Source organism: Plecotus auritus, assembly GCF_963455305.1.
Source record: "Plecotus auritus genome assembly, chromosome: 1".
NCBI lineage: Eukaryota > Metazoa > Chordata > Mammalia > Chiroptera > Vespertilionidae > Plecotus > Plecotus auritus.
The window spans coordinates 172,666,384-172,691,301 of record NC_137770.1 but is presented as its reverse complement, the minus strand read 5'-3'; the positions used below and the strand labels follow the sequence as shown (position 1 = coordinate 172,691,301).

Here is a 24,918-nt window from a genome sequence, read left to right as displayed (position 1 = left end):
ATATGCAGTCCGCCTGTTTTTGTAGATAAAGTTTTATTGAACACAGTTTTATATTTATACTTAATAATCCTATACAAAAGCCTTAGATCTTAAAGGTTCTTTTAATAAAGGTTCTTTAAAAAAAATACGGGGTCTAGCAATAAATTCTTGTATAGCAAAATACTTATTGTAAATGCTATTTTTATTTATTTAAATATATTTTTATTGATTTCAGAGAAGAATGGAAAGGGAGAGATAGAAACATCGATGATGAGAGAGTCACTGACTGGCTGCCTCGTGCACGCCCCCCACCGGGAATTGAGCCAGCAACCAGGGCATGTGCCCTGACCCGGAACTGAACCGTGACCTCCTAGTTCATAGGTATCGATGTTCAACTACTAAGCCTTGCTGGCTGGGCCTTATTGCAAATAAGTTTTCATTAACATGGCTTACTTATAAAATATAATTTATTTATTAGCACCCACTTAAAGGTTGGTTTATAATGCATAATTCATATAGTGGTAATAACTTTAAAAAATATTCCATGCTTTACACTTTAACTCTCTGGCCTATTTTCTCCATTTGCATCATATTAGAGACAGTTTATGGTATTCTATTAAAAAATCCTATGACACTGAGATAATTCAAATGCTTTCTTAAATTAGCAGCTTGATTCAGTCATGGTAAAATGAGCACATAGGAGACAAGCCCCTATTGATTTACACTAATAGTAAGTAACTGTGTCCTCTCCAGAACAGTAAATAGAAGGGTTTTCTTCATAAAGAATTTGAAGAATTAGACTCATCATGGAAATCCCTCATTTTTTTGAGATGAAAGAGATATCTATAGATAAATAGATGGATAGAGATCTTCACCAGCCTACTGATTCACTGAGAGATCTCCTGAAAAAAATTTTTAATAAAAGTGATGAAATAATGTCCTTAAGTATAAAAGTTATTAAAATTTTTGCTATCATGCTATATACCAATATTCATATAAGAAATCCCAAACGTGCAAAAAGTATTGTACAGGTATTACACGGTACGTTTTAAAATAAAGAGTATCATCTTCACCTTGTTTTTGAATTCTCCATTAAAAGCAAACTGGTTTTCTGGTTTTCCCTCTGGCACCTTATAAAATCTAAACCAATTAAGTGTAGCTTCTAAATAACCTGGTTTGTACTTCTGAACATCATCAATATCTGTAAGTGAAGAAACAAGAAGACTTTTGTTAAAAATAAAAATCCATTCCTTATAGAGCGCGGGACTGAGGGAGCCAGAAAACACAGGGACTCTGCTAACAAGGCATAATCATCAACATATGTCCTATCACTTCTGGTCTCTGGTTTTGCAACACGAATATTACTACTTCATTCTACAGACACTTCTTGAGTATCTTCAGACACTGTGTTAGGTACAGGAGATGAGAACAGCCAAGTTCTTTTCCTCAAGGAGCTCAGAGATCTAATGAAAGGAAACAGACAAACAGACAACAAAATGCAATGCAGTAAGAAGATTATGTGTGATGTCATCCTGCTGGCAATGGAGGGCTAAAGTAGGGAAAGTTACAACATCAGGATCAGTGCTCAAGAAATATTACGCTAAAGGAACACTGAACATAGAAAGGAGAGGGCAGTACCCAGAAGAGAACATACTATCGTTGGGTAAGAAAGGTTTCTTAGTAAGTAAGGTTTCTTATTTAGTAAGTTTCTCATTCATTATGTGTCAAATAATGTTCTAAACAGTGAAAGAGAACAGTAAATGGAAACGAGTTCCTACTCTCATGGCTTGCACAGTAGGAAGAAACAAATAACAAACAGAGAAACGAACACATAATACATTAAGCGGCAAAAAAGTATGATGAAGGAAAATAAAGCAGAGTAAGAAAGAATGAAGACAGGGCAACTTTAAATAGGATGATACATAGATGGTCCAGATTTTTTAATTCCAGAATCTGTAATGATTTACAGGATTTATTTTTAAGTTCTGTTACCATATAAACAGCTTGACCATTACATTTCGAGGGCATTAATTTTTAAATAACTGGATATTACTGTATTAATAGACCCCCTACCTCCATAAAGGTTCCCAAGACATATATCCTTTCCAATAAATATCAATGGAAAAAGTATGAGGAATAACTAGGTAAAACTAGAAGCCTTTACTCTTCACCAGACTATGGTTTAATTTAGCATAGTCATTTATGCATAATACTAGGAGTCCAGCGCACGGTTCCAAATCGCACGGTGCCACCCACTCTCCAGTCCGGCCCTGCCTCCCTCCCCAGGCCCCACAGCAGCGGTGGCCACTGCTGGTCTGGCCCTGCCTCCCTCTCCAGCCCTTGAAGCAGCCACAGCCGCTGCTGATCAGGCCCTCCCTCAGCACGGGTGCGTGGAGACCCCTGCTGCCCCACTCCCAATGCTGCACGCGCAACCTCCTCCTGTCCCGTCAACCCATTACAGCATCCCGGTTAATTAGCATATTTCTCTATTATATATATGTATATATACACACACACACACACACACACACACACACACACACACACACACACACAAACTAGTGGCCCAGTGCACGAAATTCTTGCGCATTAAAAGGGGGACCCAGAGTCAAGTCCCCGCCCACCCACATGCGCCTCAAAATCGCATGAGACCCAGACCCGGCTGCCCCTCCCCATTGGGCTAGATCAGCCATGGGCAAACTACGGCCCGCGGGCCGGATCCGGCCCGTTTGGCTGTTCTATCCGGCCCGTGGAGCCGAAAGAGCGGAGGGTTCTCTTGCTCTCCCCTCTGCTCCTTTACTTTGAATTTATATTAGTTCACACAAACACTCCATCCATGCTTTTGTTCCGGCCCTCCGGTCCAGTTTAAGAACCCATTGTGGCCCTCGAGTCAAAAAGTTTGCCCACCCCTGGGCTAGATCCAGACCCGGCCAGTCCCACCCTTGTCAAGCCCCGCTGGGCAGGGGGCGCAGCCTCAGGCCCCCGTCAAGCCCCACTGGCAGGGGGGCGCAGCCTCAGGTCCCCCGTCAACCCCCGCTGGGCGGGGGTGTGTGGCCTGAGTTCCCCCGACCCAGCACTGGGGGTGCACCTTGAGGTCCCCTGTCAAGCCCCGCTGGGTGGGGAGCACGGCCTGAGGTCCCCTGTCAAACCCTGCCAGGCAGGGGGCCGCAGCCTCAGGTCCCCTGGCCCGATGCTGGGGTGGGGGGTGCAGCTTGAGGTCCCCCGGCATGGTGCCAGGGTGGGGGGCGCGGCCTGAAGTCCTCTGTCAAGCCCCACCTGGTGGGGGGCACCGCCTGAGGTCCCCCGGCCTGGCGCTGGGGCGTGGGTATCATCCTGAGGTCCCCTAGCCCAGCACCAGGGTGGGAAGCGCACCTTGAGGTCCCCCATCAAGCTCTGCCGGGTGGGGGGCGTAACCGCAGGTCCCCTGGCCTGGCGCCGGGGCAGGGGTCACAGCCTGAGGTCCCTCGGGGCAGGGGGCAAGGCCTGAGGTCCCCTGTCAAGCCCTGCTGGGTGGGGGGCGCAGCCTGAGGTCCCCTGTCAAGTCCCACAGGGGCGGGGGAGGGTGTAGCCTCAGTTCCCTACTGATTGTTTGTTAAGACTCCTTAAGGGAACTTGGCCTCAGCTGTGGGTGCAGCCATCTTTGTGATGGAGTGATGGTCAATTAGCCTATTCCCTCGTTATTAGATAGGATATTATAGCAAATGACAAAGACTTGGTAGTATTGAAAAATTAGAAAGTTGTAACTAAAAACCGAAGAAGACACCATGCACAGGGATTATTTAAAGATCATATGGTTTCAGACTTGCTCATCCAGGCCTTGTGGGAATCCTCACTCACTAGACATGTCAGGAAAAGGTAAACATTTTTATGCTTGCCTTTGCCTGTTATGTAAAGGTTTAGCAAGAGTTACACATGCCTCCAGAGGCCAGGTGTTTCACTCAGTGAAATGAGTGTGGTAAGGCAGACACCATAGGCATGGCAGAGACCATGGCAAACAGAAGATTGAGTATACTGCCTAAAGGCATTCAAAATTAGAATGTTATGATATGCCAATGGGCCATATATCTATCTAAGGTAATTCTGGAGCAAACAGCAGGAACATTACAAGGAAGGGGGAAAAGAATCACTTGAAACTGAACACAGGCTACACTTGCTCTATTAATTATCTTATCTAATAAAGAGGGAATATGCTAATTGACCCTCACACCGTCGCAAAGATTGGCACCCACAGCCAATAAAGAGGGAATATGCTAATTGACCCTCACACCGTCGCAAAGATTGGCACCCACAGCCAATAAAGAGGGAATATGCTAATTGACCCTCACACCGTCGCAAAGATTGGCACCCACAGCCAATAAAGAGGGAATATGCTAATTGACCCTCACACCGTCGCAAAGATTGGCACCCACAGCCAATAAAGAGGGAATATGCTAATTGACCCTCACACCATCGCAAAGATTGGCACCCACAGCCAATAAAGAGGGAATATGCTAATTGACTGCCCGCCCTAAAAAATGGTGGCGCCCACAGCCACAAGATGGTGGTGCCCAGTCCCCTCAGCCCCGCCAGGGCACCTGCCTCTGGATTCCCCAAGTCCCCTCAGCCTCCCAACCCCCAGGGCCGGCCCGAGGCGCAGGCAAACTTCAGATGTCAGCTGCCCAGCCGCCCAAGGCCGGCCTGAGGTGCAGGTAACTAGGGCTGGCTGAGGCTTGCACTGCTGGCAGGGGCAGCAGCAGAGGTGTGATGGGGTGTCACCTTTCCCTGATCGCCGGGTCACCTCCTGCCCCTGAGGACTGCCGGACTGTAAGAGGGCGCAGGCTGGGCTGAGGGACCCCCCACTCCAGTGCATGAATTTTCATGCACCGGGCCTCTAGTAGTTGCTATTTATTGATTAAATGATGGAAGATGTTCAAGATAGTGAATTCTTTCTAGTATTATACAACGTATCCTGTCACAGAAGTCTTTGTCATGCCCCCAACAGAACATTTAATACATCCTCTTCAATTTCTGATTATTGTTATGCTTATCTTTTTAAAAGAGCTTCATTCCAAGGTGAGCGTTCTATTGCTCATTTTCCTACATCCTATCTCTATTTCTGTGGAAAAAAATTCTGTAAATTAGATAAGACTGAGTTTCTCCAAATCACTGTTTTGTTATACAGAAGGGGAAAAACTTCTTTTGGTCCACTCAAAGTGAGCAATCAGAAAGGCAAATAAATAAGTTTCTATAACTTAAATTTATGACTTCATCATTATACCTTACCCTATCTGCCATTCTCTCTCTGACCCCTTCATAAACATGTTTATAAATGATTTTTAATTTACTGACATCAAATAAGAAAGGAAAAGCTAAGTTTATTTCAGTTCCTGTTTTTAATTACAAATGAAACTCTTTTAATCAAGATCTACTTGATCAATTGCCTGGATGATTAACAAAGACTTCTTCAAAATATTCTGACTGATGTCCACAGTAGTCTGTATGCTGAATCTAGTAGACAATTCTAAAGTAAAACCCAAGCTTTGCTTCCTCCAGTTAAGTTTCAGCTTTAGCAAACACCACTTGTCTTTATTCCCAAAACATTTCTGCCAACTGCATCTTAATTATAATTGTGAGAGTTAATAAAATAGTAAATACGGCAGTGATTTTATCAGTACAAAATAGAGATTGTGATTCTATACAATTAATTTGAGTGTTTTGAAAGAATTTAATAGAACAGGTTGCTAAGAATACCTATTGTCAAATTAGGCTTTAACAAAATAGTTAAAGATGAGAAAAAGACAAAAATCAACAATTATGCATGTAGATTGCTTTGCAAGTGAGGTGGGAAGAAGATTTTAAACATGAGGAGTCAGAGATAGCTTCTGATAAAATGTATTTTAGCAAATTCCTGAATGAAATGTGGAAGCAACTCATTCAAATATCTAAAGGGTCGTCTTGGGCAGAAGATGGTAAGTGCCAATCTTCTGAGGTAGGGGTGCGGAAGAGTGTAAGAAAGCCTTGTGTGTACAGCAGCGAAGAAAGGATGCTAGGAGATGAGGCTAGACAGCAGGTCACAGGCCAGTCACAGAGGACTCTGAGGGCCACACCAAGGACTCTCCTGTTTCCTTTGAGATGGGAAACCAGTAGAGGTTCTGGGCAGAAGAGCACAAGTTTGAGGAAGATCTCACTGTCTGCGGCGTAGGGAAAAGGCTGTGCAGAGAAGGGGAAGCAGGAAATCCAGTAAGAGGCTAAACGTAGTTGTATGGCGGTGGTGACAAATAGTCAATTTGGGATTATCTATAGAAAGCACAACTAAGGGGACTTAACAGTGGGGGTAGGGGAGGTGGGGGGAGTAAGACCAACAAAAACCAGTTAGGATCCAACTTACATAAAACTTAAAAGTATCAAAGAGCTAAAAGGGACTAGTCTATAAAATTCGGTAAAAATAGTCACCTGATGGGGAAGGGAAGCTTCTATTCCACAAAAATGTGGGATTTTTCTCATACATGCTCCAGAAGAAAAACTATAAGAAAAAATAAACTATAAGTATATTGAACTTCTTAAAAATGAATGCCACTACGCGAGGACAAGTCTGATGAAAGACTAGAATGATCTTGGAGAAATGGCCTGATATAAAACTAGACAAATTAGTCAGGAATCCACCAGAAGAGATTAAAAATACTCTTAAATCATAACAAAATCAGTAACACTAAGAATTTAGACAACCATCTGGAAAGAGAGGATCAAATGCTCAGTGAGGAAAAATGGGCTCCCAACCTAAGTTAAAAATAAGAACAGGCAATCTAAGAAACAGGGGGGAAAAGAAAGTCATTCAGGTATGTATCACCCTAGCTTTTCTTTAAAAAGCTTCATAAAAGGTATCGTAACTTCTATCAAATAGTGTGCAGCCATCATTTACCTTATTACAGGTCTATTTTCAAATTTGAAAGTTTAATTAACAAAAATTACATGGAATCACCTTAAGAGAATATTTATAGTAAAATTAAAGGTATAAGATTTATAAAAATAATCATAGTTCTAAATAAATCCATTGGAAATTTTGTACATTTCTTTACTGAAAAAGCAAAACAGAAATAATGATGAAATAAAACAACAAATTTTAAAGTTTAATTTGGTTTTACCAAGTCTGAGCTCTCCATTTTAATTTCACTATTTTTATTAATTTTAGAGAGGAAGGGGGTAGAGAGGGGGAAAAAGAGGAAGAGAGAAAAAGAGAAAGAGAGAGAGAATCTAAAACATGAGAACTTTTGTATCTAGAGATATATTAAAGTACCAATGAACTTTAAAAATGATTATATATTAAAAACAAAGAAAACACTAAAAAATTAGACGTATGAGAAAATTATGACAACATATTAGGTTATCATAGTACAGTAAATCTAAAGATCAACAATAAACATTTTAAGTAATTCTCTTACCCATCAAAAAAGAAACACACCCAGCCCCCTCCACCCAACTATACATATAATTTAAAAATTTTTAAGCAAACAAAAAAGGAAAAACACACTCTTGCTTAATAAGTAACTTCTGGTCCTAAGAATATTCAGGAAATGATGACAATAAGAACGCTCAGAACCTTTAAAAGAAGAAACAAGGTACACTAGGAAAAACATCCTGTTTGGATTAGACAGCACTAAATTCAGATTCCAGTTCTGGCACTCATATACTGAGTCATCTTGGAAGAATAAATTACTTGTCCGATTCTTCAAATATAAAATGAGGGACTGAAGGTTGTTGTGAGAATTAAATAAGGTAATATATGAAAATCACCTAATTAAAAATAAGGGTTAATTTTTTTAAAAAAAATTTTTTTTTCTATTGATTTCAGAGAGGAAGAGAGAGGGAGAGAGAGATAGAAACATCAATGATGAGAGAGAATCACTGATTGGCTGCCTCCTGCACACTCCCCACTGGGGATGGAGCCCGCAACCTGGATGTGTGCCCCCACACTGGAATCAAACCCAGGACCCCTCAGTCCGCAGGCCGATGCTCTCTCTATCCACTGAGCCAAACCAGATATGGCAGGGTTAATCTTAACAAATATTAATTACCAGCCCTCTAATCCCCTAAAAGCTTGTCCATGGGATGCAGCCAAAGTTATACTCAGAGGTAAGCTTTATCTCTCAAAATTAAATCAACAGAACAACAAGAAAAGCCCAGAGTAAGTTGAAGGAAGGAAATAATAAAGATTAGAGCAGAATTAAACAACAGAGACTAAAAAAACAATACAAAAGATCAATGAAACCAAGAGCTAGTTCTTTGAAAAGATAAACAAGATTGATGAAGCATTAGCCAGACTCATCAAGAAACAAAGAGAAAAGACCCAAATAAAATCAGAAATGAAAGCCAAGAAGAAATAACTGACACCACAAATACTATGAACAACTATTCATGCCAACAAGCTGGACAATGTGGGTGAAATGGACAAATTCCTAGAAAAAAAATACAATCTCCCCAAACTGAGTCAGGAAGAATCAGAAAACCTGAATAGGCCAATAACAACTGAGGAAATAGAAGCAGTAATAGAAAAAACTCCCAGCAAACAAAAGCCCTGGATGGCTTCACATGGGGGGTTTTACCAAACATTCAAAGAAGAACTAACACCTATACTCAAACTATTCCAACAAATCCAAGAGGAAGGAACACTTCCACCTATTTTTATGAGGCCAGCATTATCCTAATTCCAAAACCAGATAAAGACACAACAAAGAAAGAGAATTACAGGCCAATATCCTTGATGAACATAGATGCTAAAATCCTCAACAAAGTATTAGTAAATTGCATCCACAACATATTAAAAACATGATATGCCATGTTCAAGTGGGATTTATTCCAGGGATGCAAGTCAATAAACGTGATACATCACATAAATAAATTGAAAGACAGAAATCACATGAACTTACAGATCCACAAAGTTCATTATTTCCTAAGCAGGATAAATATAAAGGAAAGAACACTTTAGCATATCACACACACACACACACACGCGCACGCACACACAGAGACACACACACAAACACACAATAGCTGAAATCCAAAGATAAGGAGAAAATCTTTAAAAATAGTCTGAGAATAACAATGTATTATATACTGGGTAACAATAAGCTGACATTTGACTTCTCATCAGAAGCAATGGAGGCCAAAAGAATATGGAACATCTTCACAAAAATCTCCATAATTCACAATTCGATATCTGGTAAAACTACACTTTCAAAACAAAGGCAAGAAAATACAATTTCAGATCAATCAAAATAGAGTAAATTCATCACCAGTAGTACCGTACTACAAAAAATGCTGAAGTCTTCAAGTAGAAGAGAAATGACATGAGATGGAAATTACGAAACTTTAGGACGTAATGAAATGTACGGTACAGCCACTTAATAGTTTGACAGTTTCTTATGATGTCAAGCATATAATTACCATCTCACCCAGTAACCCATTTACTAGGTATTTCCCCAAGAGAAATGAAAACATATGTTCACACAAAGACTTGTATTTGAATGTTCATAGCTGTTCTATTCATATTAGCCCAAAATTGAAAACCCAAATTTCCATCAACAGGTGGATTAATATACTATGGCATGTCTACACAATGAAACTCTATTCAGCAATAAAATGAAACAAACTAGTACACGAATTAGACACAACCTTATACATGAATCTAAAGCATTATGCAAGAGGAAGAGGTCATAAACCAAAGACTACATGTCTTTGGCAATGTACAACTGACTCTGTTGAAATACAACTGTGATTGTTAAAATGCCAAAATTTTTAATATACACATTTTCTCCCTTTAAAATAAGAGAAAATGCACCTATTTTGAAGATACTTTCAGACTTTGCTCAAAATATTCATTTTGTGCTTATCGATAATACATATAGCCTGGCCGGTGTGGCTCAGTGGTTGAGCATCAACCTATGAACCAGAAGGTCACAGTTCAATCCAGGTCAGGGCACATGCCTGGGGTTGTGTGCTTGGCCCCCAGTAGGGGGCATGCAGGAGGCAACTGATCAATGATTCTCTCTCATCATTGATGTTTCTATCTCTCTCCCTTCCTCTCTGAAATCAATAAATATAAAATAAGTAAATAAAAGAGTAATACATATGCATATTCATTTATTCATCAATTTAAAAATACATATTCAGCACCTATAATATGCCAGAAACTGTACAAAGCTTTTGTAATGGAGCAATTCATATTAAATACCTAGACACAAACCTAACATAACATGTAACAAGACCATTACTAAATCAATATCGCTTTACTAGGAGATAAATAGGAAAGCATGGATAGATGTAGAAATATATATATCATACTAGTATTCATTGATAGGAATATTTAATATTTTAAAGATAGCAGAAATCCTTGACAACTGGATTAAAAAATCTGCAAAGAATAAAGCTATATGTAAAAAAAAACCCCTATTTTGAAAAAGTAAAACAAAAGGGGAATTTGTCTTGTGTATGTTTTATTATGTGGTTATAGTAATTAAAATAACTTGGCAATGGCACAGGAGTAGATCATTGATGACAAACAGAATCCAGAAACAGACTATTTGCATGAAGAAGAATGCAATATATGACAAAGGAGGCATTTCAAAACATTGGAAAGAGAATAGATTTTTCTGTTAAGTAGTAATGGGAATATTGTATATATGAAAAAAATAAAATAAATTTCATATGAATTAAAGACCCAATTATACACAAAAAAAGAAAACATAAAAAAGAGAAAAAGAAAAATACCTTTCTGTATATGGGGGAAGAAATCCTTAAATAAGAATCAAAAGGACTAAAATAGTCTTTGGCTATGAAGAAAGAATGTTTTAATAACTCTGTTAAATATCATAATAAATGCTAAAATAAATTAAAATGCTAAAGCCATGTATAAAAGTGATAAAATGGAATACATAAAAATTAAAAATATCTGTAAACCAGAAGGCAATAGTTTTTCTGCAGATGAGAAAATATTTCCATCTAAGTAACAAATATCCAAGTAATACTCATATATCAAAAGAATATGTCAACTCAATAGAAAAATGGGAACCATATGTCTAGGTAATTTAGAGAAAGGAAGATACACATAGCCAATAAATAAATGAAAAAGATGCTCCATCCCAGCATTAAACAGAAAAGGACAAAATTAAAACAAGATACCATCTTTCACCTATCAGATTGGCAGGAAAGTTTTTTCATGTTCAGTACTAGTATGTCATTGAAACTTTAAAACCTGTAAATTAGGTATTATTTATTTCCTTTATGTAAATTAGGAAATTAGGGATCTACCAGATTAAGTAATTTACTCAAGGTCTTAAAGGGAATAAACTCAATACAGTAGCTTTAAATCTGAGGCAACTTTAGAGGAGAAACCTCAGCTTCCAGAGGTCATATGACTTTTCCAAAGTCAGATAACAAACACAAGAGAATTTTAGAATAGTTTTTTTTTAATATACCTTTATTCTTCTGTGCAGAATAAACTCAATATAGTAGCTTTAAATCTAAGGCAGGTGTGTATGTGTGTGTGTGTGGGGGACATCATCATTTGTTTAGGTGATTACATCTCCTAACTGAATGTATATCAAAACTGTTACCAGTTATCCTAGATCTAAGGTTAAATCTCCAACAAGCAAAAAAAAAAAAAAGACAGATTCGTGGAATGGTTCTCAACTTCAGAGTTTTATGAAACTATACACATTCCCAACTTGAGAACCACCTGTATTTCCATGAAAAAGATCTGAAGGAAAAATTTAAAATGCCATTTTTATCTGGATAATTTCCAATGTACCATGAGATAAAGTGAGGAAAGCATATAATCAGCTAACTTTTTTATTTTTATGTTTAGATAAAAACCAGTAACATTAATGTAGTGCCATATCTCTTTGCCCATATTATTTTTTAATTAAAAAAAAAAAAGATACTAGGAAATGGCTTCATGCTTAAAATTTTGTCCAAAGAGGGAAATAAATTAACAATAAATAAATAAATAAGGAGTTTCCAATTCTATGGATTTTACCACAGAAGTGATGTAAATACTCTTGTTCTAATACTATAGATGCTGCTCTCACAGAACTACGCATGGGCACACTGGTCTCTACACAAAATCTGTGGAAAGCAAGAACATGTGTTTTTAATGACATTTTATAAACATTCACAAGGGAACAGCAGTTCCTTTCCAGAACACACTGTATTTTCTCTGTCACAATTAGAGGTTCCAGCTCAGGGACGTGTTTTAATAGTTTGTACTTACTCAGGATCTCTAAAGGGTTTTCCTGTTTCCACCCTGGTCTGCATACCTGTGTTTAAGACTAATGAACAGTCTCCTTCGTTTTAGTTGTCCTTTCCTTCTCCATTCTCCTTTCCCTAAATTATACTCTTATCATCATCTGTACTAACAATATTTACTAACGTCATAAAAAAATAATGGAAATTAACACACTTAAAAAAAAAAGTATTACCTACTAAGGTAAGTCGACATGGAGGCCTATTTGTATTTTATCAGAAAAACTTCTCAGAAAAGACTTGGTAAATATTTTCCAAAAATATGCATGTTCATTATCATTTCATGAGAAATGAGACAGGGACAATAAAATGGAAACCATCCAGATGTCTTGTGCATAACAGAAATTCAAATATTCTTCTAATCTAATTTTAATATGAAACATATAACACAGTGGCAACAGCTCAGGCTTTGGGTGGGAAAGACCGCCTCTGAAGTTCCAGCTACAGCAATGCTAAAGAACTTAAAAATGTGCCAAAGTCCCCAAGAAATCTATCTCGGGATCCTTTAATTTAAACTTTTTCCTTCATCACTAACTTTGAAAATAATGTAGGTCTTTCTACTTTAGAAGACAACAGACTAAAAATAATGGATTAAAAATATTTCCTAAAACAACCAAAATTCAGAGATGGGAAAAACCCTTGAGAACGTTTACTCATTAGAGGATCAACTTTAGAGAAACTAAAGCTTTGGGAGGTCATATGACTTTTCCAAGGTCAGATAACTAACAAACACACGAGAGGATTTTAGATCTCCCCTACTCTTTACCACATCATAGAAATATGACTGAAGCCTAAAAAACACTGAAAGAGGTCAAGGTTTAAAACAGAGACAAAAGATCCCCAGAAATCTAATTCTATTCTTAATTATAGTTCATTTTACCCAATTTGTCCCTCCTTCTCAACTGCCTCCTTCCACACCCCACCCCTACACACTCATGCCTATTAAGGTATAACTATTAATGAAATGAAAGGAATGATGATCAAAAGAACCATCGTTTTACAGGAGCCTTTCATCATAATTATCCCACTGATGCCTAAATTATTTCAGAGCAAATGGCCAGCACTCCCAGAAAGCAACACTGACCCAGGCCATAAATATAGCTGGAGACCCCAACTGGATTCTAAGGGCTCTCTGCATGATTTTCCACAAGTTATTAACCAAACCCCCAGTGCATCAGTTTCTTAATCTGAAAGAAAAAGGGAACACTAGCACCTCTGGCTTGAGCTTGTGTACACATTAAACAGCTGTTCCAAAGGAAACATTTGGCAGAGTTCCTTGGCACACAGTAATTCTTCCAGAAACGTCAGAGCTTTTAACATGACAATGATGACATGCCAGCCCTTTCTGTGTCAGAGTACACACACAGGAAAGCAAACTTAGCTCCATTCTTTCTGGTTACAAAGGTTAACATAAATATCTTCCCTTGAGATTACTATACTAATACTTATTTTTTATAACAGTATTAAATTGTGTTCTAAAAAGTAAGGAAATTAAACTCCACATAATTTGGTTATTTTTTTAAAATAGTAATTGCATAGACACTAAAAATTTTAACTTAGCAAATGAAAATTTAAGCCAAAGAGATTCAGTTTCCGCATGTATATTCCTGCCTTGAAAGACAATATACACCCCTGTACATGGTTTCATTTTCTGGGGTTTCTGTTACCCACAATCAATCATATTCCAAAAATATTAAATGGAAAATCCCAGAAATAAGCAAGTCACGTTTTATTTTTTAAATACATTTTTATTGATTTCAGAGAGGAAGGGAGGAGATATAGAAGCATCAATGAGAGAGAATCACTGATGAGCTGCCTCCTGCACGCCCCACACTTGGGATCCAGCCCACAATCTGGGCATGTGCCCTGACAGGGAATCAAACTGTGAACTCCTGGTTCATAGGTCAATACTCAACCTTTGAGCCACGCTGCCTGGCCAATTCATGTTTTAAATTGCGCACTATTCTTAGTAGCATGATGAAATCTCGGGCCCTCTCCCACTATCCCACCCAGGACATGAATCACACCGTTGTCCGGCCTATCTGCTCTGTATATGTTCCCCGCCTGTTAGTCAGGTAGTAGCCATCTCAGTTATCAGATCGATTTTTGTGGTATCACAGTACTTGAGTAACCCTTATTTTACTTAATGGCCCCAAAGTGAAAGAGTAGTGTTGCATAAACTGATAAACAAAAAGCAGATCCAGAGACAGAGAAGCATTGATCAGACCGTCAAACCTCAGAGGGAAGGTAGGGGAGGGTGAGGGTAAGGGGAAGAGATCAACCAAAGGACCTGTATACATGCACATAAGCCTAACCAATGGACACAGACACCAGGGGGGTGAGGGCATGAGTGCGGGGGGCAGTGGGAGGGTATGGACTCATATGTAATACCTTAATCAATAAAGAAAAAAAAAAAGAGTAGTGTTGTTGGCAACCAAAGAAAAGCCGTAAAGTGTTTCCGTTAAGTAAAAATTCTCAACTTCATAAAAAAGAAAAAAAAGTATGCTGAGGTTGAAACATCTATAGTAAGAATGATCTTCTATCTGTAAAACTGTGAAAAAGAAATTCATGCTACTTTTGCCATTGTACTTCAAACATCAAAAGTTATAACCACAGTGTGTGATAAGTGCTTGGTTAAGATAGAAAAGGTGTATCCCAATGGTTAGTGTTGGCCCACACACCAAAGGGTCACTGGTTTGATTCCCTGTCAAGGGCACATACCCGGGTTACATATTCAATCCCTGACCCACTGGGGCAGGTTCGGGAGCCAACCAATTGATGTGTCTCTTTCACATCAATGTTTCTCTCCCTTTCTCTCTTTCCCCCTCCTTCCCTTCTTACACTCTTTTTAAATATCAATGGAAAAAATATCCTCAGGTGAAGATTAACAAAGAAAAGAGAAAACGTGCTCCAACTGATGGCTACATGCTATTCTAGAAAGCACTGAGCCTATATGAAGACTTCAGCAAGGATCCTCTGAAACAAGTGACCATATTCACGTAACTTTTATTATAATATACTAGAGGCCCAGTGCACGAAATACGTGCACAGGTGAGATCCCATGGCCTGGCTGGGGCTTGCTGGCTGCCGGACAGGGCCGTAGGGCTGGGGGGAGGAACCACGGGAGATTTGCCAGCCGGGGGGAGGGACGGGTGAGGTTGGCTGTGGGAGTGCACTGACCACCAGGGGGCAGCTCCTGCATTGAGTGTCTGCCCCCTACTGGTCAGTGCACATCATAGCAACTGGTCGACCGGTCCGTTCAGTTGTAATGGTTGCTTAGGCTTTTATGTGTGTGTGTGTATATATATACATATATATAGATTGTTATAGTTGTTCTATTCTAATATTATTATTGTTAATCTTAATAATATTACTATTGTTACTGAGCCTAAGTTATAAATTAAAGTTTATCATGAATACATTTGTAGAGGAAAAAATAGTGTACATAGAGTTCAATACTATCCATGGTGTCAGGCATCCACTGGATGTCTTGGAACGTATCCCCCTTAGATAAGATAAACTACTGTATATACCAGTAAAATACATATACATTCTGATAATTTTAGAACAAGTGCATTGCTGGCCTTTGAAAAAGTCCCAAGTACCTTGCTTAAAAATAATTTCCCTATTATTAATGTAATTTATTCATCCCAGAATATATCTGTATCAATATAACTGTTCTGATCTCAATTTGTTTTTTATTTTTTCATTTTTTAAACTACAAAAGCAAGTTATTACAGGACAACAGACAACAGTTTTTATTTATTTAAAGACACCAAACAAAAGAAATCTTTATTGCTCTGCAAGTTGAAGTAACTTCTAAGCCCAAACCTTCTTATGACACTACTCCCCTGTCAGGCATCACTGGTAGTTCTAAAGCGGCTCAGACATCTGTCTGGTGAATATATGGAGCTCTACATTATAGAAGGTGGTTAATTTAACTGAGAGAGAAATTACACATCCCCTGGCATTTTGATCTTCTTAAAAAGCTCTGAACTTGTTTATTTCATAACCAAGTGCTATTATTCCTAATGGCCAAAGCATTCTCTAGTAACAATTTGGGTGCCCTGGGAGTCTTACTAGCCCTTTCAGGCCATTATGGCACTATTGAAAACATGAAAGCCTAGAACCTAATTACAGTGCATTAAATGTCTTAGTGCTTTCCAGTGTTAATGAGGCAGGAAAAGTGACCAATTTTCTATCAGGGAGTATAGGAATTTGTTTTCAAATGTTATTTGGACTTTTTTTAGATTTTCAGTGACTACTCCAGTTTTAAAAGGTAAAACTTCAAGGTTTAAATAATAATGTAGAAATTAAAAAAATACAGCCATCAACCAGTTTCTTTCTAACTGAAACGCGCTCTCTGATGCAGTTACTAATATTTGTTCAGTCATGTCAAAGTTAAAAACTGGAACTATGATTACAGGATATTACAGTTTCCCAAAGTTTGCACATATGTTCCCTGGGAACAAAGAAGTTATTTCATAACAAATAAAACAACCCTAAAAGTTCCTAGCAAAATCATACTTTAAATGTGTCTAAATTGATATAGTATACACACGGAAGACATACTGACCATAAATTAAAATAGATTTCTTTGTTTAAAAAAAATAGGTACTGACCATGTCAAAAAACAAAACAGCTATTTCTCAAGGTACTGGAAATGAGTAAGAAGAAATTTTTAAATGTCTAAACAACAAAAATATATAGAAAATAATTCTTGAAATTCTTTATAAATTCCTATATTACATACATCATCAGAAAACTACAGACTTTTAAAAAAAAATTTCCAGATAGCTACACTTTCCTACATGTTTTTAATAATTCCTCCTGTTGACCTAATAAAAATATCAAGTACAGATGACAAATGTTTAAACTGTTATAAAATCACTCACTCCTCTGCAATAGAAATTTCAATTCCTGCACAGTAATTTAAAGTTACTGTATTAGATATTTTAAAGTTATTTAAGTAGAAGGTGACCACACACACACACACACGACATTCTAATATGTACCAAATAAGATAATCTCCAATGCATTTTCTGGAAAATTTTTTGGAAAATGTACCAGCCAACAATGAAAAAGAAAAACAAAAAAGGAGGACATAAAAGAATCTAAGAAAGAGTACAGCTAATAAGCCAGGAGGGCAATAAAAAAACCCCACAATAATAGCTATGCTGAAGGATCAACAGAACAGCTTATCCAACACTGCTCATTCAATAAATGGTATGCTAAACTACATGAGTAATATTCACATAAATCCTGTAAGTGCAATTCAGTGCTTTCCAAGTTTCAGATTCAAGAGTCAAACATAAAAACAAACAAACAAAAAAACAGTTATAGGTAAAGAACAGAACTTCAAACATTACTCATTTTGACGCTGTAGAACTAATAGTGTGGCTGAGTGAAGCTAGGTGGTAAGGGGCAGAGAAGTACAGAAACCTCAATGTCCTAGTTCCATCCTGGGCAGCTTCCAGTTATTGTTTAAAATTAATGAAGCAACAAATGTAGCTCAAAGTGTAATATTTAGAATTAAGATAACAGAAGAAGAAATATGGTAACAAAATTGAGAAATGTATAAAAAGTTAATTTCCTAATCGTCCAAAGCAGCAACTTGAGTCAAGAGGGAAAAGACATGAATTAAGAAATGGAAGTGTAAGTACATGGCTTACAGAAAGGAAGCAAACACTCAAGAGAACTGAAACCACAGGGTGAACATGTTATGAGCAGTAAGACTGAGGGTGGGAAGTGAAAGGAGAACTTTAGTTTTCATTTTATATACCTTTTTTATTCTTCTGAGTTTTTATTTACAAGTATTACGATTATTTTTATGATTAAAAAATGCCATCCAAAATCCTGTGTTTGTGATTTTAGAAAGTAAATGTGGGCAGGACACATAAGAAAAAATTTTCAAAGTTGCTTGACTTAATAATAAATATAGTTGATTAATTTTCAAAGATATATAGTAGAGAATGGCACCAAAATTTACTACCTATTAGCTAATATATATTTAGTCAACGAACCCAAATATACATATTTTCTTTTATAATAAAACTAGAGGCCCGATGCATGAAATTTGTGCAAGGGACTCAGCCCTTGCAGCCCCTGCTACCTTGGCCCATCACAGTCCTGGCTACCTCGCGACCCCCACTGGTCGTTCTGGAAGGTCGTCTGGAAGGTCGTCCCGCTGTCCGGTCTAATTAGCATATTAGTCTTTATTATATAGGGTCATAAGTTGTTGTAAGAGGTATAATCATAAAATTGGTTCCTTTATTTGTTTCTGAGGCTTCTCACCCTGATCAAGGTTCTATTATAAACCTGTAACATCATATAAAATAAGCCATGTGCTTATAATACATAAGCTTCCCATGAATTATAAGATAGGTACCTTTGGAAGGTGAATTAATTATTATGATACAAAAATGTTATTAAACATTGTAATCAAATCATAACTGGCTTTTTCCTTAAACTTTAAAAAATTCCTTCACGTATTTAGGAAGCTTTCAAGCCATCTAATTACTGAGCATCACTCAGCTCTCATCCTCTCTAATTCCCCTTTGGCAGGTGCTAATGAAAACACAGACAACACAGCAGGCTAAGGAGTGAAGAAAGAAAAATAAGATTAGGATAATTTTTGTCCACTAACACTTCCTTCGTTAAGCAGCAGGACAACAAAAATTCTGTTGTCTGAAATAGTTGAGAGAACAGCTGTATGATGTTTGAAAGATATGATAAATATAAATTAAAACTAAAAGCTGCTACATAGGATCACTTAGAATTCCAGACTTATGATTTTTTTTTTAAATTGTACTGCAATTTCTTCAGCCTTTCAATTTGTGCCTACATCTATTTCTTCCTTGGGTCACTTAAGTAAAAGACAAAAGAAAATGCAATAAAGATATGAGGAATGTATTATATTGAAGTGAAGATAAAAGAAATGAGAAGTAAAAAGAAACCACTTACATACACAATTTATTTTACAAAATCTAGATACATGCGAGTACTTAAAATACTACCCAGTGCAAACAATATGCAAATATCCTTGAAGTAAATTATTTCCCTCTCTTCCCATACCTTACTCATTCTGGAAATAAACACCAGACACAATGTCAGCATACTATATTAGAGCAAAATATGCCAATAATTCTTGTCTTTTAATTTTAGGATTTTAAAAACGTATGAAGAATTGTATTTTTCATGATTAAGATAATACATGTGTTGCCTTTTATTAGAATAAAAAAGAGTCTTTTCCTTTCAAAATGAATAATTTGTTTTACTTATTCGTTTTCATCTCAAACTAAATAAGCTTCAGTGTTTCTGCTTGTCTTTTTGTACAAGAATACACAAAAAGAATTTAAATGATGACTAAATGCAGTCATCCTCACTCTGGGTACAAAAAGGAGTAAAGTGAAAGAGACCTCAAACCTTTCATTCTAGGCCTTAAGGCACTCAAGGAGTAAGGTGCTTAGCCTATGTAATCTGATTTCAATACCACTAGTTAGAAATACTACAAACAACTACAGTCATGTATGAGTTGCTTTGTATAGTACTATTGATGGACAATGGACTTCATAATCAAGCAGAAATGAGTTCAAATCATGGTTTTCCTATTTACTAGATATACAACCTGGACAAGTTATTTAATCCTTTGAGCAACAAAGGGTAAAGGGCATCAAATATATGGTGACAGAAGAAGATCTGACTTTGGGTGGTGGGCATACAATGCAATTTGCAGATATGTATTATAGAACTGTACACTTGAAACCTGTATGATCTTATTAACCAATGTTACCCTGATAAATTTAATTTAACAAAAACGGAATGATAATATGTACTAGAACAGGCACCAATGCTTTGGCACATGCTAGGGATCTTAAAATGTTGAATCACCCAGCCAGTGTGGCTCAATGGTTGAGTGTTGACCTATGAAACAGAAGGTCATGGTTTGATTCCTGATATGGGACATGCAGGACAGGCAGCCAATCAATGATTCTCTCTCATCATTGATGTTTCTATCTCTCTCTCTCTCTCCCCCTTCCTCTCTGAAATTAAAAAAAAATTAAAAAATGTTAGCCCTAGCCAGTTTGGCTCAGTGGATAGAGCGTCATCCTGCAGATCAAAGGGTCCCGGGTTTGATTCTGGTCAAGGGCAAGGACCTTGGTTGCAGGCTCCTCCCCGGCCTGGGCCCTGGTTGGGCTCATGTAGGAGGCATGAGAAACCAATCAACGTGTTTCTCTCACATTGATGTTTCTCTCTGTCTTTCCCTCTCTCTCCCACTCTTCCTAAAAATCAATGGAAAAATATCCTTGGATGAGGATTAACAAAAAACAAAACGAAACAAAACAAAACAAAAATGTTAAATCACATCTCCAACTGTACTATGCTAGTGGCTAATTTATTCCACCTAAAGACTAGTTTCATTCAGGTTCTCAGATCTCCAACTTAAAGCAGCATCCTTTAGTAGCCTTTCATGACTTCAGTGTGCCACTTCACAACTGATTTGTTTTGGAGGACATTGCACCATTTGATTATCAGTTCTCATTTGAGGAGCAGTTAATGTATTAAAATATTTTTAAACTGCACATTTATTTACTCTTCTTACATATGCATGTATAATAAACATGATAATAAACAAATCAGGGTAAAATAATGAGACAAGATACATTTGGTTTACAGACTCATGTCTCCTATTTTAAGTGTAGTTCCATGTTTTCGTTGTTGTATGTTTTTATGTTTTCATTGGTTTCAGAGAGAGGAAGGGAGAGAGAGAGATAGAAACATCAATGATGAGAGAGATTCATTGATCAGTTGCCCCCTACCGAGGACCGAGCTCAAAATCTGGGCATTTGCCCCGACCAGGAATTGAACCACAACCTCTGGATCATAGGTCAATGCTCAACCACTGAGCCACACAGGCCGAATTGTAATTCCATGTTTTAGTTTTGACCCTGAGGTTACATAAAATCACCCTATCAGATCCCTTCCTTTCTCAATTACATGCAAGAATAACATAAAATTTCTTTTTGCTGTTCCATGTGCAAAAAAAAAAGGTTTTAAATGCACATAAGTTAAGGAAAGTTAACATATAAGTATTGAGTTTTAGTCAAATCAGAAAGAATAAAGTTTCCAGCTGAGATAAGAGGTGAAGTCTAGAAAAAACCAGGATCTTAAATGAGAATGAAACTGAAAGCAAAAAGGCTAGAAAAATAGAGGGAAAAAATGGTCAATAATAATAGTGGCATATAGTCAAATCTTGTATGTGACAGCCAGATGTTTTAAGTAAATCATTTCTGTTAACAACCTCACAAGTAGGTGCATTTATCTCCACAGATGAGCAAAGTGAAATTTGGAAAGGTTGAATGATCTACCCAGTCACTCAGATAGAAAGCAGCACAGCCATAACTTAGACTGAAATCTGACTCCAAAGAAAGTCAGTTCTTCATTACAGCAAGCAATTTCTGGAACTCAAATTTCTGGGACATCAAAATTTTGTCAGAGGGCAGTTATCTTTCCCTTCATTTGTACAAGACAGAACAAAAACCAGGTGTAGAAACTACTTGTGTCCTTGATAAACACTTAGTTTTTCCCATTACTCCAATGAACAAAAGAGAGATTTAAGAAAGAAAAAAGGAAGGAAAGGAAGAGAGTAGGAAGGGAACCCATGGAATGCACTTTCTAAGTGTGAAGTATCATTTGTCTGTCTACACCCTTTTTTCTCTCCTGTTCCTCCTAGCAATATGATACAACTCAGACACAATCACAGTCGAATGCTCTTCAAATTCAATGGAGAATAAATAAAATACAAAACATATAAATTTAACTCCCAAATACCTACAGTGTGTTTTACATAAGTCCCTTTTAAATTCTAAGAATTTCTGATTTATTTCTGTTTCTGCAAAGTTATAGACTTACCATGAAACTTTGAGGCTTCTGGATCATTCACATTGATAGCAATTAATTTCCAATCTGTTTCACCCTGATCAATAAGAGCCAAAATCCCAAGGATCTTCACACAAATAACCTCTCCACGAGAAAGAACCTTTAAAGAGAAAAGAAACTGAGCATTTACAAAGCTTTAGAGAAGTTTACTCATATCTCATAAAAAATCCATGTAAGATGAAAAGCACTATAAACTGAAATTTAATAAAGGCTTAATAATTTAAAATAATGTATAAACAGTCATAAAACCTTTTATGAAATGCCTATTAAAAATAAACCCATGTGTATCATTACATACTATAATCCTGGCTTCTGCTGCTTGGGGGTAAAAAGAGATCCTAGTATCCTTTTAAATTGCTTCACAGTACCTTTTTTACAAAGCACATTTTTCAGTTATTATTGAAAAGTAAATTTTTAACATGTTAGACTATAACCTTAAGATAATGGATGACAATGAAAGAACTACTAGTACTTTAAAGATACAGACAAAAAAGTCTTAGTGAAATGTTTTTAAAAGGTTTAAAGAGAAACCAAGAAATAGCGTGATGTTTAAGCAAATGTTTCATGTGCTAAAAACAATTTATTTCAGTGGTTCCGTCAAATTGTCTATGCCACGTTTATATGCATGCATTCTTCCTATATCCTTTTCTTTTTAAAGGTTTAGTCAGCCATAGAATTTCACTGCAAGCTGAAATATGAACATATGTTTCAGAATTCCTTCATGATTCAAAATGCAGCTTTACATTAGGAAAGCAAGGTATGCAAAAGAAGGTCACTTTTGTGTCTTGAAATTATTTGAGAGAAAAACACTAGACCAGGGGTGGGCAAACTTTTTGACTCGAGGGCCACAATGGGTTCTTAAACTGGACCGGAGGGCCGGAACAAAAGCATGGATGGAGTGTTTGTGTGAACTAATATAAATTCAAAGTAAAGGAGCGGAGGGGAGAGCAAGAGAACTGGATAGAACAGCCGGATCCGGCCCGCGGGCCGTAGTTTGCCCAAGGCTGCACTAGACCTTAAACCATAAAGTCAAATAAATCCTTTTAGAATATTTGCAAAATAAATCTAAAATCTTAATATAAATCTGTATGAAGTTGTAATTAGTTTACACAACAGATTAGTGAGACTGCATAAACTAAACTTAAATCTCATTTTGGGGGGAATATACACAAATATATTAACCAGACTCTTACATGTTTAGACTCTATTCAGTACCCAGCACCATATCAGATACTATTTATATATACACAGAAAGGATCCCTGTTCTCAAAGGTTACGAGGATCTACACACCTCATGCCAGGAGATATGTTCAAAATTATCATCTATAAAAATAAAAGTATAATATGCTAATTAGACTGGACTGGACGGCCGAATAGTGGATGACCTTCCGGACGACCTTCCGGACAAAGCCGGGGCTGCGAGGGCCAAGCCCCTTGCACGAATTTCATGCATTGGGCCTCTGGTATCACGTAATCACCAACGAAAAGGCTGGCTATATTGTTTAATGAAGTGACAAACTAGATAACTGGTTCTCAACCACGGGAAATTTTGCCCTCTAGAGGACATCTGGCAATGTCTGGAGATGTTTCTGGCTGTCAACTGGGGAGGTATTACTAGCACCTAGTGGGAAGAGGCCAGGGATGCTGCAGGACAGTCCCCTGTAATAGAATTATCCACCCAAAATGTCAACATTAAACCAGAATATAAATTCACTTGACCATTTATAATCAATACTACATTTCCACAAAAAATAACGAGTCAATATGTTTTTCAGTAATGATGTATCAAATACCTTTATATATTAAGCTTTCTATGTAAAATGTAAAAGTATGCTTTCAAGATTAATTACATATTCCTTATTAAAAACCACTTATGTATATTTGAAACCTTTAATTTTATTCTGCATATTTAGTGACTTTTGCAGGTTTATTAAAAAACCTCTATATCAAGTTTTCTTAAAGTGATTCCTTTGTTTTGTCAATAACAAATTACTGTTACTAAGTCAAATCATTTTCATCTGAGTTCTCTCAGTTACTAATCTCAATAATCGCATGCTCATTTACACATTTTTACATAAAATTTAAAAATTTTAAGTGAAAATAAGATACTTCTACTTCATCTTTAAACACCCACTTAATATCTACATAATAATTTAAATTAACATAATAATTTGCACTTGCTATGAACTGAATGGCCCCAGGGATTATGCCCTCAGAATAAGAATTTTCTAATACATAAAATGTTCCATCAGTGTAATGTTATTTAATTTAGTAACTTTCACTTATCAGGAAATAGGACATATGAAAGTGACTAAAGTACGTAGCATAGGGTCTAAAACAGGGGTGGGCAAACTTTTTGACTCGAGGGCCACAATGGGTTCTTAAACTGGACCGGAGGGCCGGAACAAAAGCATGAATGGAGTGTTTGTGTGAACTAATATAAATTCAAAGTAAACATCATTACATAAAAGGGTACCGTCTTTTTTTTTTTAATTTCAATAGTTTTATTCATTTCAAACATTTTAACAAGAAGAATGTAAACACTAATTATTATAACTTGAAACTTCAAAAAATGGAGGAATCATAGCACAATAACATATCTTATATTGAAGATGGCAAAGGCAAAATAAAATAGCCTAACAAAGGAAAGGTACAAAAGCCTTTCAAATTAAACTTAAATATAATAAAATATTTTAAAACTAAAACAAATAGAAAAGAACAAAA

At 37.0% G+C, this 24,918-nt stretch overlaps 1 protein-coding gene across 3 annotated transcripts in view; it reads right to left on the bottom strand.

The window, feature by feature from the left end:
• PPA2 (inorganic pyrophosphatase 2) overlaps nt 1–24,918 on the bottom strand; it is an 84,221-nt gene that overhangs the window by 20,639 nt on the left and 38,664 nt on the right. For all 3 annotated transcript variants that reach the window (XR_013960474.1, XM_080666028.1, XM_080666029.1), the window contains 2 exons: nt 22,168–22,294; nt 1,053–1,180 (listed from right to left, as the gene is read on the bottom strand). Coding sequence is in view for 2 of the 3 variants with exons in the window: in XM_080666028.1 (XP_080522154.1) it covers nt 1,053–1,180; nt 22,168–22,294 (255 nt within the window). In the remaining variant the exon portion in view is untranslated. The remainder of the gene's footprint in view (nt 1–1,052; nt 1,181–22,167; nt 22,295–24,918) is intronic.